Source organism: Gavia stellata, chromosome 18, assembly GCF_030936135.1.
Source record: "Gavia stellata isolate bGavSte3 chromosome 18, bGavSte3.hap2, whole genome shotgun sequence".
NCBI classification, from domain to species: domain Eukaryota; kingdom Metazoa; phylum Chordata; class Aves; order Gaviiformes; family Gaviidae; genus Gavia; species Gavia stellata.
This window is the reverse complement of record NC_082611.1, coordinates 8,559,894-8,575,485: the sequence shown is the minus strand read 5'-3', so window position 1 is coordinate 8,575,485 and position 15,592 is coordinate 8,559,894. Positions and strand designations below refer to the sequence as shown.

Below are 15,592 nucleotides of genomic sequence, written 5' to 3'. Positions count from 1 at the left end.
CTGCCATTTATATAGCTGCTCTTGAAAGAAAAGAGGCTCTTGCTTATGCAGTGGGACCGTTGTCGCATAGCAACTACTGTGCTGAAAGCTAAAAATCAGATGCTCCCTTGAAGCTCACTGTGCCCTAATAATGCTTAATTTATCTGGGCCTTGCACTGCCTTTATCACAGTAATGAATGTCTTTTATTAGTGTACTCAGTAATGTCTGTCATGTACATTTACTTTTCTTTTTTCCCCAAGCTTAGAACTGTGTGATGTTGTGCATTTTTTAGCCCAATTTCCTGAAGGTTGAGACCTTAATAACATGATTAGTCACATTCAACCAAATTTGAGAGAGTCGGAGTTCAAGCGTCATGGCCTCTCATAATCTGGTAGTAGAAGAAAGGCGAGCCTGCCATCCCTCATATGGACAGGCAGTTACTTCTGGTCCTGTATCGTTCTGCGTGGTGGCTGTTGGATGGCAAGTGAACATGAATGGACTGTTTGGCTAGCTGCCATGCCTGTTGCTCCTAATTAAAGGTAGCAAAGGAAGCCACAGGTGGATGACATACATGGGTATTTGAGGTTATTGTGGGCAGACTGGGAAATTGGACAGAGAAGGAAATCAGTTCTAGTGAGAAATAAACTTTTGTTTGCTTAGTTGTTGCATTTGGTAGTCAGTGAACTATTTTATGAAGAAAGTAGACTTGAAAGAAACTTAGGAATGTATAGAGAATCCTGACCTATATAAATTGCTTTGAAATATACTTTGTATGAAAATAACATTTTTCCACCCCTTGAAACATGCTAATACATACTGAAGTATATGTTCTCATGTCTATACTTGATCTTGAGAATGCCAGCGTAATTTATCATCGTTTTTTCAGTGAGCATGTTCATGTACTTGCCTGCGTACAGGGTTTGACTCCCAATGTGCTGTGCTCGAATTTAGACTTTAGTGTAAAACTTGCTTATGAAGTGGCAGTCTTCAGAGGTGCTGAAGAATCTGCTTCAATAGCTGTTAATTAAATACCTACATCAGCCAGGGCTTTGAATTGTTTATGTACTTTTAAAAAGTGGGTAAATAATAGCATAGAATCAGTATTTAATACTGTGAGGCTTTGAAAAAAGACCTTATGTTCTGTGTTGATAATTTAGGATCATCTAGATGCCATTTTGAGATGGAACGTTTACTAGCACAGAGTTCTTTGTAAAGCATTATGTTGTGTTAACCTTGCGGTAACACATATAGTAACACAGACACTGCATCTCCTGCTTATTTTAATGTAGTAGTGATATAATCCACGGCCTCTTCCTCCTGCATAAGTAGTTTGGATATACCAGGCCAAAGTAGTCTAGACTGTTTGTATTAACTGACAGGAAGCCTTATATTGTTTGCCTTTTATATATAGTATTTTTTGGATCTGTTTTGCAGTTCCTTTCCTAAAGAATAGATTCTAACTTCTGGATAGATAGTGAGACGTAGTAGGTTGTTACTGCGTAGGGTTACATTAAATAGGGTAGGTTTTTAAACAGATTATATGCTGAGTAAATTTATTAAATTCTCTCCTTTTAGAATCTATTATGTTAAGATTCTTACCTTGTGCATTCATTATGAAATTGTGAGTGATATTTATTGGATTTTTTTATCTAGGTTTAATTTAAAATTAATTAAATTTAGAATATATTTAAACAGGTTTTTCTATTAAAGAAAACTGTTTCCTGTCATAACTATATAAAATGTTTCTCTGCATTTAATTGAACAGATTTCTTTCTGGTTGCTTTTTCAGTCAGGATCTTATAATAAATAGCTGTCATTCCTTCATACTTTCAGAATTTACAAACAAAAGGAGGTATTAAACATCTCCTACCTTTTCAGTTCCGAGTCATTTTACTAAGCTCCAGTGAATTAATCATTGGATGGAAATAGTTGAAAAATGCAAAAGAGTTTATACTGCAGCAGATTTTTCAGCACTTTGTCAAACACCAGTTCCAATACTTAATCAGTGACTTCCATCACTGAATATGTATTTATGCAAGCTATTAAAATAATTTCACTTGTAATAAATTTTAGCCCAATTATAGGTTGCCATAATTTTATACTTAATTTTACATTCATTTTTTTCAAGTGCAAATTTTTAAAAAATATCACTTATTAATGACTATCTGAGAGACTTCAAAGTTTATCCAAATAGAGATGGATTCTGTAATTCTTAGTAAGTAGCTCTTACATGTATGAGTCATCTGAAATGCTGTTCTGTAAGTGTTGCAGAAACTTGCCCATGATAATTGGCATTTTTCTTGTATTAAAGCATCTTTGTATGTGAAACGTTCCTTGTGCTTTTGGAAGTTTAGATGACTTCCATTTTCTTAATGAACTGTTAATGGTTATCTGCCTTTCAAAGGTGATCTTTGCTTTCTTTTTTTTTTTAAAAAACTTCATTACTTTCTCCAATTAATTGCTGTTAGTTCACACGCTTTCTTGTCTTGGGAATTATAAAAGGTCTGTAAGGTTAGGAAGTAACGTAATGAACAGCAGCAATATTTTTTTTTCTGTATTAATTCCAGGACACTTAAGAGATGGTTACATTATGGAGAAGAGTGTAACTTGCATAAATCACTTAGATTTTAGGCTTGATAAATGTGCAGTTTTCTTTACAGAAGGATTTCCAACCAAAATATGTTGTCTTTTTCATATGAAATAGCTGAATACATGTGCAGTGCATCTAACATGTACAATAAATGCAGCTTACGATTGTTAGTGCTCATTTTGTCTTATTTTGAGTTAAGCCAGAAGACTGGCATAAGACCACCAGGAGTTTGAATCCTCCTAGTTGGATTTGCTGTGATAACTTTGGGAGGTCAAAAGTGGGATCTTAAGTTGGCGTGAGCGTGGTAATGTTTATGTTGTGGTCATGCTGCTGTAGTTGTGATAGTTCAAGGGCTCGAGTGAGAAGTTTGTAGGTAGAGATAACATCTTGTACTAGACCAGCTAACATAATGGCAATAGATGCACTTTTGTGTGCACAAGTCCCTTGTCAGGTTTTGAAAGGAAGCAGTAAGATTGAAAGCGGTAAAGCAAACGTTGAAGAATTGTTCCAAGTTTCAGTACAGGCTGGTCAAAAAGACCATCTAGAAGAAGATAGGGGAGCAGGGGAGGATGCTAATGAGAGGTGGTAATGCTCATCTCCTGTCAGGAACAGGAAGCCACTGTAAAATTCATGTTAGCCATGTGGGCATCAACAAGGAGACATTATAGTGTACCATAAACCCCAAATAAAAGTTTGATAGCTTTTTTTAGTGTTTTATACAGTTGACAGCTGAGGTGCTTTATACCTCCCTCTTAAGGATCTGGTCTGAAGTTAGTCCTTGAATAGCAGTCTTTTAAGACATGCTAGTAATGCATTCTGTGAATAATAAAAGGTGCTCTTGGTGTCAGAGTTCATCGTGTAGAGATTTACTTTTGCTTGACTAACTTTCCCAAATGCATCTGGTATTCTGGATGAAACATTCTAGGGGGTTCAGGACTCTTGATCATCTTCTACTGGGAGGAATAGATACTGTAATTGTCATGATGTATTCACGTGTTGGGGAAAATCTGCATCTGTTCAGTAGATGGTCTGTGGTGAGTTGACTTCTCAGTGAAGTTGGTGGTGAACGTGAGGAAGCTTTTTGGAAATTAAGTGGAGTGGTTTTGGAAAAATGTCTTTCATTTTAATTAGTAATACCTGATAATATAAATATGTTTATTTTTTTGTAGTAAAGCTACCTTTTATTATTTGGTTTCAGTTAGAAGTTCAAAGGCATCTCTTAAATTTTATCTAAAGCTGTATTACTTGTGTGTATATTTGCTACATTAATTTAGCTAATGACTTCGCAAAATGCTTGTATTTGTGGTTTAGGTAATTTTCAGTCTTCTTAGTAAGGTTACTGAATATCTGAAGGAAGTAAACATAAATCAGCTGTTAACCTTCCCCTTTTTTCTTGAAGCTTACAAATGGAAAAATACATGGGTGTTATGTGGAGGACTTGATTTAAATGAACATTAATTGTACTACTGAGAGGCCTCTTCAGAGATTTGTTTTTTTTCCTCTTCAGAATTTTGACTAAAAGGTGGTGAGCAGCCTCACATCATGGCTGATCTGTGTTTGAAGAATACGTATTATCTAGAAATGGAGTATGTATGTTCTCTAATGAGGTTAGAATGCCAGAGCTATTGTGAAAACTAGAAACAGTATCACTTGTTTGAAAACCTGCCTTTCTTGGTTTGCTTTTACTGTTGTATAAATAATGGTCCTAGTATATAGTACAGAAAATATGTGATCTTCCGAAAGTATGCTAACACTTTTTGAAGCAGTATTTTGATTATGTCAATTTACTTTTCACATGTAATTAAAATCAGTAAGTATTCTGTGGAACATGATGAAAAGCTGTAGCTTTTTCTGGAAATCTTTTAATTACTTTTTGTAGTTTTTTGAAGGTATAAGAGGTAGGTGGAGAGGTTTGTATGTCCCTTAACTAGTGATCAACTTCTGATTTTCTTTCTTTTTCAGGCTTCATTTATACTGTATTCTGTTCCCAGATGTTCCTATTGCTACTCAGATGTTCCCAAAAAATCCAGTCAGTCCAAGACACCTGACATGGTTTAACTTTAACATTGATGTAATATCTAAATATATTTTAATAGGGTATGGTCCAACTACTACTCTTCCAGTCCCCCATGGCACCTGTTTAAAAAGAAACAACAACAACAGAAACAACCCCTCAAGATGTGTGCTGTGGTCTCCTAGGGAACTACATACCTTTATTCTCAATTGAAAACAGGGATGAAAATATGTTTAATTCCCCTGGCAAAGACTTAAGATTTTTACAAAATGCCATTTGAAGCTTTTGATCCTGTGTGAATAATAATAACAACCTGACTTAATCATAGAAAATGTGTTGTAGAATGTTTATATATAAAATTTTGGAAAATTATTTGGAAGTGTGTTTGCAAAATGGTTAGGGATCATGTCTAAAATTCTTGAAATGGAGAAATCACCTAGTGAATCACAAGAAATAGAAATTGGCGTGGAGCTGATTAGATCCATTACACTTAGGAAAGCAACCTGTGTATTTGGCAGACTGTCATGAATGCATTTATTGAAAGAGGCAATACTGCCTTATAGGAATGTATTTTAAATTTGTACACAGTTTAAGTGAGGATGTCTTCTAGCTGCCTTTTCTCTTAGGACAGGTGTTTTGGCTCATGGGAAATGTCTTCAAAAAGACCAAATTTCTAATATCTGTGTTTAGATATCTATATAAGTTTGTCAACTTAAAAAGAATCCTGAGGCTTGGGACTATCACTGTTCATCACCTACTTAACTTAGTCATGTTGGCTGTGGCCTCTAAGCTCGAATCAAGTAAGTCCAAAACAGGCAGGTGGGTGGTAGAGCATAGATATATTTTACCAGCACGTCCTTTCTGTTCAGTTTCCTCTTATTTTTGGTCATATCCACAGAGTTAAATGTTCAAACTCCGTGTTTTAAATAAATGCAGATGGATAATATCTTTTGAAGGAACTTCTTAAAATGATAAACATGTTTCTATAATACTACATACATGCTTATTTCTAGGAGGAGCTACAGCTGAAGTTTCCTCATCTTTTGTGATTCTGTCTGTATGTACTCTAGTAGTACTGGTAATACTGCTTGCAAACTGTGTCTCCTGCTGTAAAGACCCTGAGATAGATTTCAAGGTAAGCATCTGAAGTTACAAATGTATATACAAGTGGTATTCTTAGCTGCATTCAGATATCCAGAATACTTACTTGATTATTTGTGCTAATACTCTGCAGTTATTGACACTTCAGTGTCACTGTACATTCTTTCTTCTGAAGTAGCCAGCAACTGTTTTTCTACATGCTGTAAAATCTTCCTACAACCATTTATTTTAAGTACTTGGTCCATGCTGCAGTAGGTATCTTTAATGTCTTTTCAAAATCATTACTGGCTATCAGGATAAATAGTAAAAATATACCTTTGAGACAATTTTGCTATAAAGAACCTTTTGTTTTTCTGTGTATTCTTAAGTTGTTTTTCTTAAGTCTGCTGACAGGGTTTAAGACATTCCTGTTGAATAAGAATACTGAAGATATATATCCAGTGTAGCAAAACTCTTGAGGGGAAATTGTAATCATGAGAGAACAGTTACTTTTGCAACATGAGTTATTGGTGTTCCTAAAATTGAGTTTTGCTCTCATTTCTAAATGGAGAATATTTGGTCTTGGCAGTTCATGGTAATTCATTCAAAGCCAGGGATAGCATTTAAAGTAAAAAAACTGAAAACCCCAAACAAAAAAACCAATCCCAACCCCCCCCCTTTTTGTTTAAAAACAGTACTTGATACTTTAATCTCTTTGTATCAGTAATAAATTGAAAATAAGGAATAGAAAACTAAAAATCTACCACTGTCCTTTGGAAAAAGCTAAGCTTCCTTAACATTGCTCATTCAAACTAAAAGAACTGTATTAGTGGTAATTTTAAGACAAAGATCAGCTTGTTTACGAAGACTATGGGTTTTTTTTTTCAGGAATTTGAAGATAACTTTGATGATGAAATAGATTTTACACCTCCAGCAGAAGATACTCCATCTGTTCAGTCTCCAGCGGAAGTGTTTACTCTTTCAGTTCCAAATATTGCTTTACCAACTCCCTCCCAGTTTCCATCTCGTACAGGTAAAATACTGTTTTTCAATGAAAAACCAAAAGTAGGCAATTTCAGTATCAAAAATGGAGTGTAGCTGATTATGTTTAAATTTACTGCAACAAATTAATTGTTACAAACTTACATAAACTGAGTAAATGTATTTTGTAGGGTATAGGATAAAATGTGAAATATTACTTCAAAAATGTTAACTTATGGCAGAGTGCCACAAAAGGTAGCTTAAGAGAATGAAATTAGCTTAAATAGAGTACTTTCATTATGCCTCTATATACATAAAGGGTTTGAAGTACTCTAGGATGTTAGTGATTTCTGCTTTTTAGTGGTTTTCTTCATGGCTAAGTTGTCATTGGATTTTAGCCATTAGCCTTAAATGGAAGCAAGAGTGAATCTCTTACTTGACAGCAGTGCTACTGTTTCAGCTGCATTGCTTTCTTAATGTCACTGTAGACTTTTCAGGCTGTAAATGTGATACTGGTAAGACTGAGCATCAGATTTCTTTTCTGTGTGAAAGGGTTTTTTTTGGAATGTATTGTTTAAAATACAATTTTTGTAAAAGGAAACTTAAGCATCTTAAATATTACAAGCATAGTTTAGCATACAGTAGTTCTCATACTACTTCACATTTAATTTTTACATATATTGCTTGTGTTGCTTAATCATTAGATGTTCAGGGAAGCTTCTAGTAAAATTTCTGTACCTACAGATTTCAAGAAACTGTCAGTGTGCCTTTAATACAAAAGAAATGTTACTCCTCGGTGTTCTAGTGAGGGAAAATTATCTGTGGAAAAATTTTATGTCAGCTCTTCTACATTGACATAATTGTTAAAGCTATAGTTTCTGTCACTAGAAGTTATTTTGCCAGAAATAAGGCAGTGTACTTGAGTAAGGTACACTGGTAAAAATGTAGTTGTACCAATATAGCCTTCTCCGTGCTTAGGAGGAGCATGTTGACAGCTATAGCTGTTCTAGTAAAGTAATACTGGTGTGAATGTGGTTTAATGAAATAAAAAATGTGGGCTAGAATTCTCAGTCAGATAAGGAGTAATGTTGGAAAGTTTTTGTGTACATCTATTTATTAGTGTTCCTAACCAATTAGGCAGCAGAGGGATAAACATTGCTGAATCTCTTCTATAGTATAGAGTCTGCCATTGTTAACTGTCCATCCTCTACCAAGATCTGGGTCTTGTTTTCTATCCTTTCCCTCTGTGGGCTCTTTACATGAAGTATTTTTAGTTGGAAAATGTCCTCCTTCCAGATGGTAGCTGTAAGTAGGGCAATTGGGCTGAAGAGTAAAGCAGTCGAACCTTTTCTCTTAAAATGGTAACTCTCTATATAACTATAAATGTTAAGATGTACAAGCAATGAGTGTTGTCTTGGGTTTTCTACTTCTATTTACGTAGGAAACTTCTGTAAGTAGGTTATTTGCTCTACCCAACTACAGGGTATGATACACTTTTATATTGGAATTGGAACTCAGCCTTTTTGCTTTCTTACTGAATGTGTTAAAAAAATTAGAAGTTTATGTTTCGTAAGAATCACTGTGTTTTTGTAGGGAGTGTATTCTAGTATTGTGTAGAACCTGGAGCTGAGAAAAGTTTCACTTGAGTGCTATTGTCACAACGTTACCTTCGTACTTTATGTCTAACTAGGTTTTGTTGCTTGGTCTGAATGTATGCACGTAATTGCGAATAAATATTGTAAGAGCATGCATTGTTTCCTCAACAGTTAGGTAACTTTGGCCATCTGAGTGGTTTGATACACGTTGCATTTGTTTTGTTGTGTGTGACAGATGGATCAAAGTCTCAAGTTGCACGTCAGAGTCTAAACTACATCCAGGAAATTGGAAATGGGTGGTTTGGAAAGGTAAGAAGTTATCTTCTAATACCGTACTGCAGTTTGAATCTTACTCCTAACTGACTAGTCTACTGTATTTCCTTTAAAATGGTACTCGTAAAAAAAAAAAAAAAAAAAAAAAAAAAAAAAAAAAAGTAATAGCATAAGAAAAACTGAAGTTGAAATTAGATGTTTCCTTGCATGCACTTTTTAGCTGTAATCACAGCACTAATCGGTGCTTCTTTATTTTACATGTAGTTTCTTACCAGAGTTACTTACTAGGTAGGCATTGCACTTCCATGGATTTGAATTAATACATTACTGTTGTTACAAATTATTTCTAGGAAAAAAAATCTTAAGTAAATAAGTAGTCTTCACTAGAAAACATGTTTTCTGAAAGTTGATGTGTAGCTCAATTGTCAAGATTTATTAAGTACAGATGTTTAATTATCAAAGCTCCACATGTGTTGAGGAAAAAAAGCCGGAAAATCTTTCTTGCAGCATGTTTTTAGCTCTTGGTTTGTTGGTTTTTTTTTTGGCAGGGAAACTCCAAATTTTTTTCCCTCTGCTTAAAGATACAATGGTTATCTTTTTTTCAGGTTCTGCTTGGAGAGATCTACACAGGCACTAGTGTAGCAAGGGTAATAGTGAAGGAGTTGAAGGCAAGTGCAGGTCCCAAGGAGCAAGAACAGTTTTTAAGAAATGGAGAACCATATTAGTAAGTAATGTTTGCCAGCTTGGTTAACTTACACACTTCATACTACTGTATATGATTTATGGACATTTCTTCTGTTCAGTGTTACTGTCTCTACTTGCCCTCCCTTATAACTGAAATGCGTGTCTTTTTTAAAAGTGAAATACAGTCAATCCAAAGTGAGCAAAACTTGAGTTTGCTTAGAAATAAAAATAAGCTCTTTGCTTCAGTGTGTTTGGTTGTTATTATTCATGACTGGAAAACACACTTGGTTTGGTTTATCAGTTTTTCTTCTACAGCTGTTTGGAACAAACTCCTGATGTTGCAAACTAACCTTATGCCTAATTACTTTTCTCTGAGAACTGAGGTTTAACTCCTGTACTTGGCTTTTCTGTTAGAAGCAGGGGAACTGGCAACACTTTGCCTGTTATCAGGTACATGTTAATTTCATTAAAGTTTCCTTTTCTAAAAAATTAAATGCAACATAGATAAAAACTAATTTTGTTCAGGAGGAGGCTTGTGCACAAAAAAATACAGAATTACACTAACTTCAGTCCAGTAGTACTCTACAATTGAGAAATCTTTGATCTGACTGGAGATGTCAATAAAACAGGATTGTTTGGTGTTCTCTTCCTCCTGTGTTAATGCTCGAAGGACATGCACTTCTAGGGGTTGAGTCTTTGTATACTAGAAAGGAATTTGGTATATTAAAGGGAGTGCAATTTCTCTTCCCATGATTTGGGAATAGTGAGAATTTTCTGAAGACCTAACTGTTGCGAATTAATGGCTTTTGTAGATGTCTGGAAAAGAGAGGCATGTTGTAGTTCACTAGACATGCCTCATAGCGTGGTTTACTTTGCCTGAATATGCTACAAGTGAATGGTCGTAGACAGCTTTCTGTTCTTAATGCTTTCTAATGTCCTAGTTATATTTGCATTTAGGCTTAAATTGTTGGCAGTTGTCAGAAGAAGAAATCTCATGTCTTCTGCTGCATTGGCACAAGTGTTTTTGAAGCAATTTAGAAAAAATGATCTGGCTGGGAACTAACCTGGCTAAAAAAAGGTTTAGCTTTTACCCAGATCAGTTCCTCGGTGTATTTCACGAACCAGCTGCATGCACTTATTTTTGGTATAAGGGATGGTGGGAGGATGGGTGTGACTTTCTTGTGGCAGTGGTGGCTTTTGTGGTTTTGAGATCCTCTTGAGCTTCAGCTGCTCTCAATGAAATGCTGCAGCAATACAAAGGAGTTACAAAGGTGCAAATGGACTCTGTGGTCTGGATACTTGCACCTTCTGTTCGTGCTGCCCCCCCCGCCTATGTTATGTGTTGAAACTTCTGGTAGGGATTTCAGTGTCTTGCGTTATATGGCAAATAATGTGTACTGTGATCTTTCTGGTTTTAACTGTATTTTTTCACTCCAGCATTCTTCAGCATCCAAATGTTCTCCAGTGTATTGGGCAATGTGTGGAAGCCATTCCTTATCTCCTAGTTTTTGAGTTCTGTGATTTGGTAAGTGCACTTAACAAAAGGCTGCAGTTGTTTTTCCATTGGTGTAAATTGTATGTAGTGTATTTACTGCCCTTCACTTATGAAATGATTCTTTTTCTTTCTGGGAAGTTTTTTGAATAACCATCTTTTCAGAAGACAGACTTTTTTATGGTTTAGAGACAGACCACAAGTGTAATTTTTTTGTTTATATTTTTTCAATTAATCTTGTAAATTCTAGGTGCTTATGGAATGTTCTGAAGAGGAAAATAGCCATTCTTTCTTTGATAACAGAATTACTAGTCTCTTTCAGTCTGCCTACATCATCTAACAGGGAGCGTGGAGGGGAAAGGAAGCTTTTTATTGCAGTCCAGTATCACATGCACATGCTCACAACCACATCCTAAACTCTGTTTCCTGTCTGTGCAGCCTTAATGTACTTTATCACCATGTGTATGAAAATGTTAATTGAGGAAACAGGAAGAATTTCCTCCCTTTTTCCTCCCCGCCCTTCAGGGTGCCCAAACTTTACCCATGCTGTTCAGCTTTGGGCTAAAATGCAATGCTGTGGTCACTTCCAGAATTGGTAATGAGCGTGTTCTAGTAGCTAGAGTTTTCAGTATCATCCTAGTCTCTTCCTGATCCTTTCTGTTACTGTATTCTTATTTTCTGTACTCTTATTCTTCTTTTCTTTCCCTCCCCACCCCAAGCAACTGCCTTATTATGCTTCCTGAACGCCAAAGGAAGTGCTAAGAGCCCAGTGAAGGGGGTTCTCACTGCTTTCTGCTCTGCTGTTAGTGTCACAAAGGCCACTGAGGATGGGAAGGATGGTTGCACAACAACCTTGCTCAGCCACTGCATTCCTGGGCATGTGGTGGAATTTACATGAATGTTGTGAGAAAGAGGGTGGTATGCATCTGTAGAAACTTTGAACTGTGCCTAGTATACAGAGTCTTCGGAGGCTAAAATTTGGATATGGTGATGGATCCATGCTCTGGAAAGACTTGAATTGCTTTATTGTAGCATAACACATTATTAAAAAACAAGCAAACCCAGAACTCCAGGTGGCTGTCTAAACATTGGTTCAATAGCTGCTTTAGAGTTTATGGTCTAGATACCATTTAAAGCAGAGTGTCTTGAAAAATGTCAAGACAGAAATGAACTCAGAAGTGCATGTATATGTTACTAAGAAATAAGTCTTTCAGAAGTAAGATAGTTTGCATTTATAAAATTCAGCAAGATCCTTTTTTACCGGCTTCACTACTACAGAATTTTCCTTTAAACTCAGGTGCACAAATACGGTTCTAGTTGCATCAGTTGCCTCAAGCAATTTGAATAAGAGTTAACATGAACTTTTGAGTTTTCTTGAGAAACATCAGTTAATCTGTGACCTTAAATAACTACATTTTTCATTACTGCTCTTTTGCTCAAATTTATTAGCTGTGGTAAATTAATGAGGCAGAAGTGCTGATAAAATAATTCTTTTCTAAATGGAAGAAGTGCCTGAACTTTTTAAGTGACTGATCAAAGTGAAATGTTCTGGTTTTGCTAAGAATTAAAAAGTAGGTGCCTAAGGTTAACCAGATAATGTTTTTTGTCGTTTTTCAATAGGTAGAAATGGAATACTTACTGATTTGAAACCTGCTACTCAATTGGAGGTTCTTTAAAAGGATACTTGAAAAGAGAATTGCATTTCATAGTCTAACAGATATAAATCTAAATATTTAATCAGATTTAATTGCTGCCATGTTTTTAAATAGTTATGCTATTTAATCCAACTTTGAATTTGAAGATGGAATAACTTTTAAAGATTGCCCTACTTTAAGTGTACAGGAAAAAATAATATCCTTGTTTGATGCCTGATGATTAATGCTAGAAATTGTCAGGATCCTGCAGAGTAATCTGGGAAGGATTTTACTTAAGGGGATAAAATAGATTTTTCACTTGAACTGGGGGCAGTAAGCTTGACAGCCAAAGTGGTAGTTTTATAAATTCGAATGTAGTTAGGTAATTTCTTTGGAATGGAAAATAAATGTCTGTGCTGATTTCTATTCCAAGTGAACTAAAACTTGGTTTTAGAAAATTATATTATAGCGAGTTAAACATGTTTTTCATACTGAAAGTCTGGCTCACTTGAAGAGTTCTTACTTGGTTAGCTTGGTAAGTTAGCTCAGTATAATTGTATGTCACTCATTCTTATTGTAGTCCCAGGGCCTAGTGTGGGAGGTAGCAATATTGAAGTGAGGGGAGAGGAGAGACATGAAGAAGGGAGAAATGTGAAGGAAGCCAGACGGCACCATTTGGAATAGAAGGTATGGCTAGATAGCTTTTTTAGTAGACAGGTTTTTAGTGGAGTGCCAGTAGGCTGATATTCTAGAAGCTGCTTTTTATCACTGTGGCTGGGATGGCAGTTACTTTTATTTTACAGGCTTTTAGTAAGTGATCTTGAAAGCTGGTAGTATCTTTTGTACTTTTTTCCTGAAATTGGGTAAATTGGGGGATATGGAGGTCCTTCCAAAACACACGAGTCTGATTCTTCAGCAGAAAGACCACAGGGACAGACACAGTTGAAGTGGTTGACTAAAGGTTATAGTGTCTCTGGTAACTATATATTGTTCAAATGGGAAGGGTAAGAAACATGTTTGTTTTGCTAGCAGTAGTATAATGCTATGTGAAAGTTCTTTACCTTGTGTTACTGGTGTTGTATATGTATATACAACAAAGAATAAACTTGTTTTAATTCCTTGTACTTATGTGATTAAGAATCTGATGGTTAAGAAAAAGGTGGCAATTATGTCAACTGCGGTGGACAGGAAATGTAAATGTCTTCAAATGACAAGTTCTTCTGAGGCTCTTTCAGCAATATAGACTTCATTTTGCAAGTTTGGCATGTTAAGTAATGAAAAATGTGGCTATTCTACTGACCAACATAGTCTAGAGGGTACAGTGGTTGTTTTCTTTGCACTCCTTCAAATTCATAGCCTATCACAGCATGTACCCCTTTTGCAACTTCTCTTACTAGGGTGCATAGGCTTTTTACGACTGCTTGACCTTGTCTTGTCTGCTCAGGCAGCTCTTTTGGATTATCAGTTCCCAGGCTCCTTGGCACTGAAAGGTCTTGATCAGAGGCACTGGAAACTGTAGTGCAGAGATACCAGAGCTGTCACGGTAGCAACACTGAATGTCATGCAGGCTAACTTACTTGTTTTCTTGGCTGTATAAACTACTTACACCTTCCTGTTACTTGAGATTGCTTGGTTGTATATGCAGTAACTGTATTTGCTAGCATTTAGCCTATTTTATGACGTAATCCAAGTTCCTCTGTGTCCATTGCTTTGCAGAGCTGGCCAAGAAGCAAGAGAGATCAGTTTCTCATAAGTGATTTAAAGTTTTTTAAATCCTAATTTTCCTTTGCCTGTGTTTTAAATTGTTTAAAAAATGGTAAATACTAAAAGAAATGCTCAGTAAGTTCTTAACCCCTCCACCCGTATTAGTTTGCTTAGTATGTTGGTGCAGTCTTTTATGAATAGTTAACTGTTCACTGTTAAACATTGTAGATTGATGCCAGGTTAAAAATAGTGGTAGCTGGCTTATTAACTTTAACATATTACTCAGCCATGTGTGGCCAGCATTTTGTCAGCACAGCAAGTCCTGTAATGGATTGACATAATTTATGAGTAAAGGAAAGTTATTCAAATGTGGAAGTAGCACGTATATTGTGAGTCTGATTTGCCTATCAAATTCTTACTGAAATTCTTCAAGTCTTGCAATTCCCTGAGCAGATGAGATCAGCAGGGTGCAGTATTTGCCTAGAATGCCCTGTAGCTTGCTTTAGGGATGTTGCTGTTAGTGCAAGTGCTTGCCTGCAGTGGTTGGTTCTTTCTTTCGTTTGGGCTTTTTCTAATTACTGCCATTTGAAAACATTATCTTAAACTAAAAAAAAAGAATCTTTGCAATGAAGACTTAACTAAAGAGTTCAACAAATCTGTTCAATAATCATAGTCAATATCAATATGAGGCAAATAGTAGATAGATCAGTGGTGTGTTGTTAAAAAAAGGGGGGGGTGACAGTTCATGACAACTTCAGAAATCATGTCTGTTGGGTTCAAAGATTCCTTGTACTCTCAGAACTGTTTAATATTTCTTGAACTTACACATGCCTAAACAACTTTCTGATGGTATAGGTGCTCTATACCATATACCACTTGCAGGCATTTTAATGGTAGTGACCGCAGGTACTTCCACTGTGAAGCAATGTTGGAGGGGGAGGGAGGGATAATATTTTCAGTTGTCTGAAATCTTCAAAAGGGGCAATTATGTGATATTGTAGGACTTAGATAGCTTTCTAACATGGCAGAAAGTGTTCAGTAGACATAATTTGGTAACCTCTTTACACTTTTAAAATCCTATCAACAGTACCTACTGGTTTAAAAAGTCATGTCAGCTATTTCTTTGGGTGTTCAGATGGACTAAATGTGGAATTTGCACGAACAAGAAAACTACGGAAGAGTACTATGTGTAAACATGCCCCCAGCTTCTGGCTGTTACAGAGTAAAAACATATTAAGACTTACAAAGATGGCTGAATTGATCCTGACTTGAACTGAGAAGGATGGGAGGAAAAATGAAACCTAGTTCTTCATGGAATCCCAGGAGAGGAGGGAAGAGGTAGAGTAGCAGAGGAAGTTGGAGAGAAAGTAGAGTCTTCCTCAAGCATGATTACTGAGCTTTTTATATTTAGGTGTCCAAGCAGTGAATTTTGCAGAACTGTATTTATTCAGATACGTATAACCTTTGACACTTACTGTGTTAAAAAGTCTGTATGATAAAGGGCCACTTTGTGGCTCATAAAATAGTATGGGAATAGTATTGACGTATTGCTGTTGTCTGCTTGT

General features: G+C 35.9%; 1 protein-coding gene across 1 annotated transcript in view; it reads left to right on the top strand.

Annotated features, from left to right (window-relative positions):
• The first annotated feature begins 353 nt into the window (after positions 1-353).
• Positions 354-15,592, top strand: part of LMTK2 (lemur tyrosine kinase 2) — a 30,868-nt gene continuing 15,629 nt past the window's right edge. Inside the window, 9 exon segments of the mRNA XM_059826593.1 lie at positions 354-460; positions 4,533-4,667; positions 5,275-5,359; positions 5,361-5,403; positions 5,598-5,719; positions 6,553-6,697; positions 8,476-8,549; positions 9,119-9,237; positions 10,635-10,722. Of these exon segments, the coding sequence (XP_059682576.1) occupies positions 354-460; positions 4,533-4,667; positions 5,275-5,359; positions 5,361-5,403; positions 5,598-5,719; positions 6,553-6,697; positions 8,476-8,549; positions 9,119-9,237; positions 10,635-10,722 (918 nt within the window).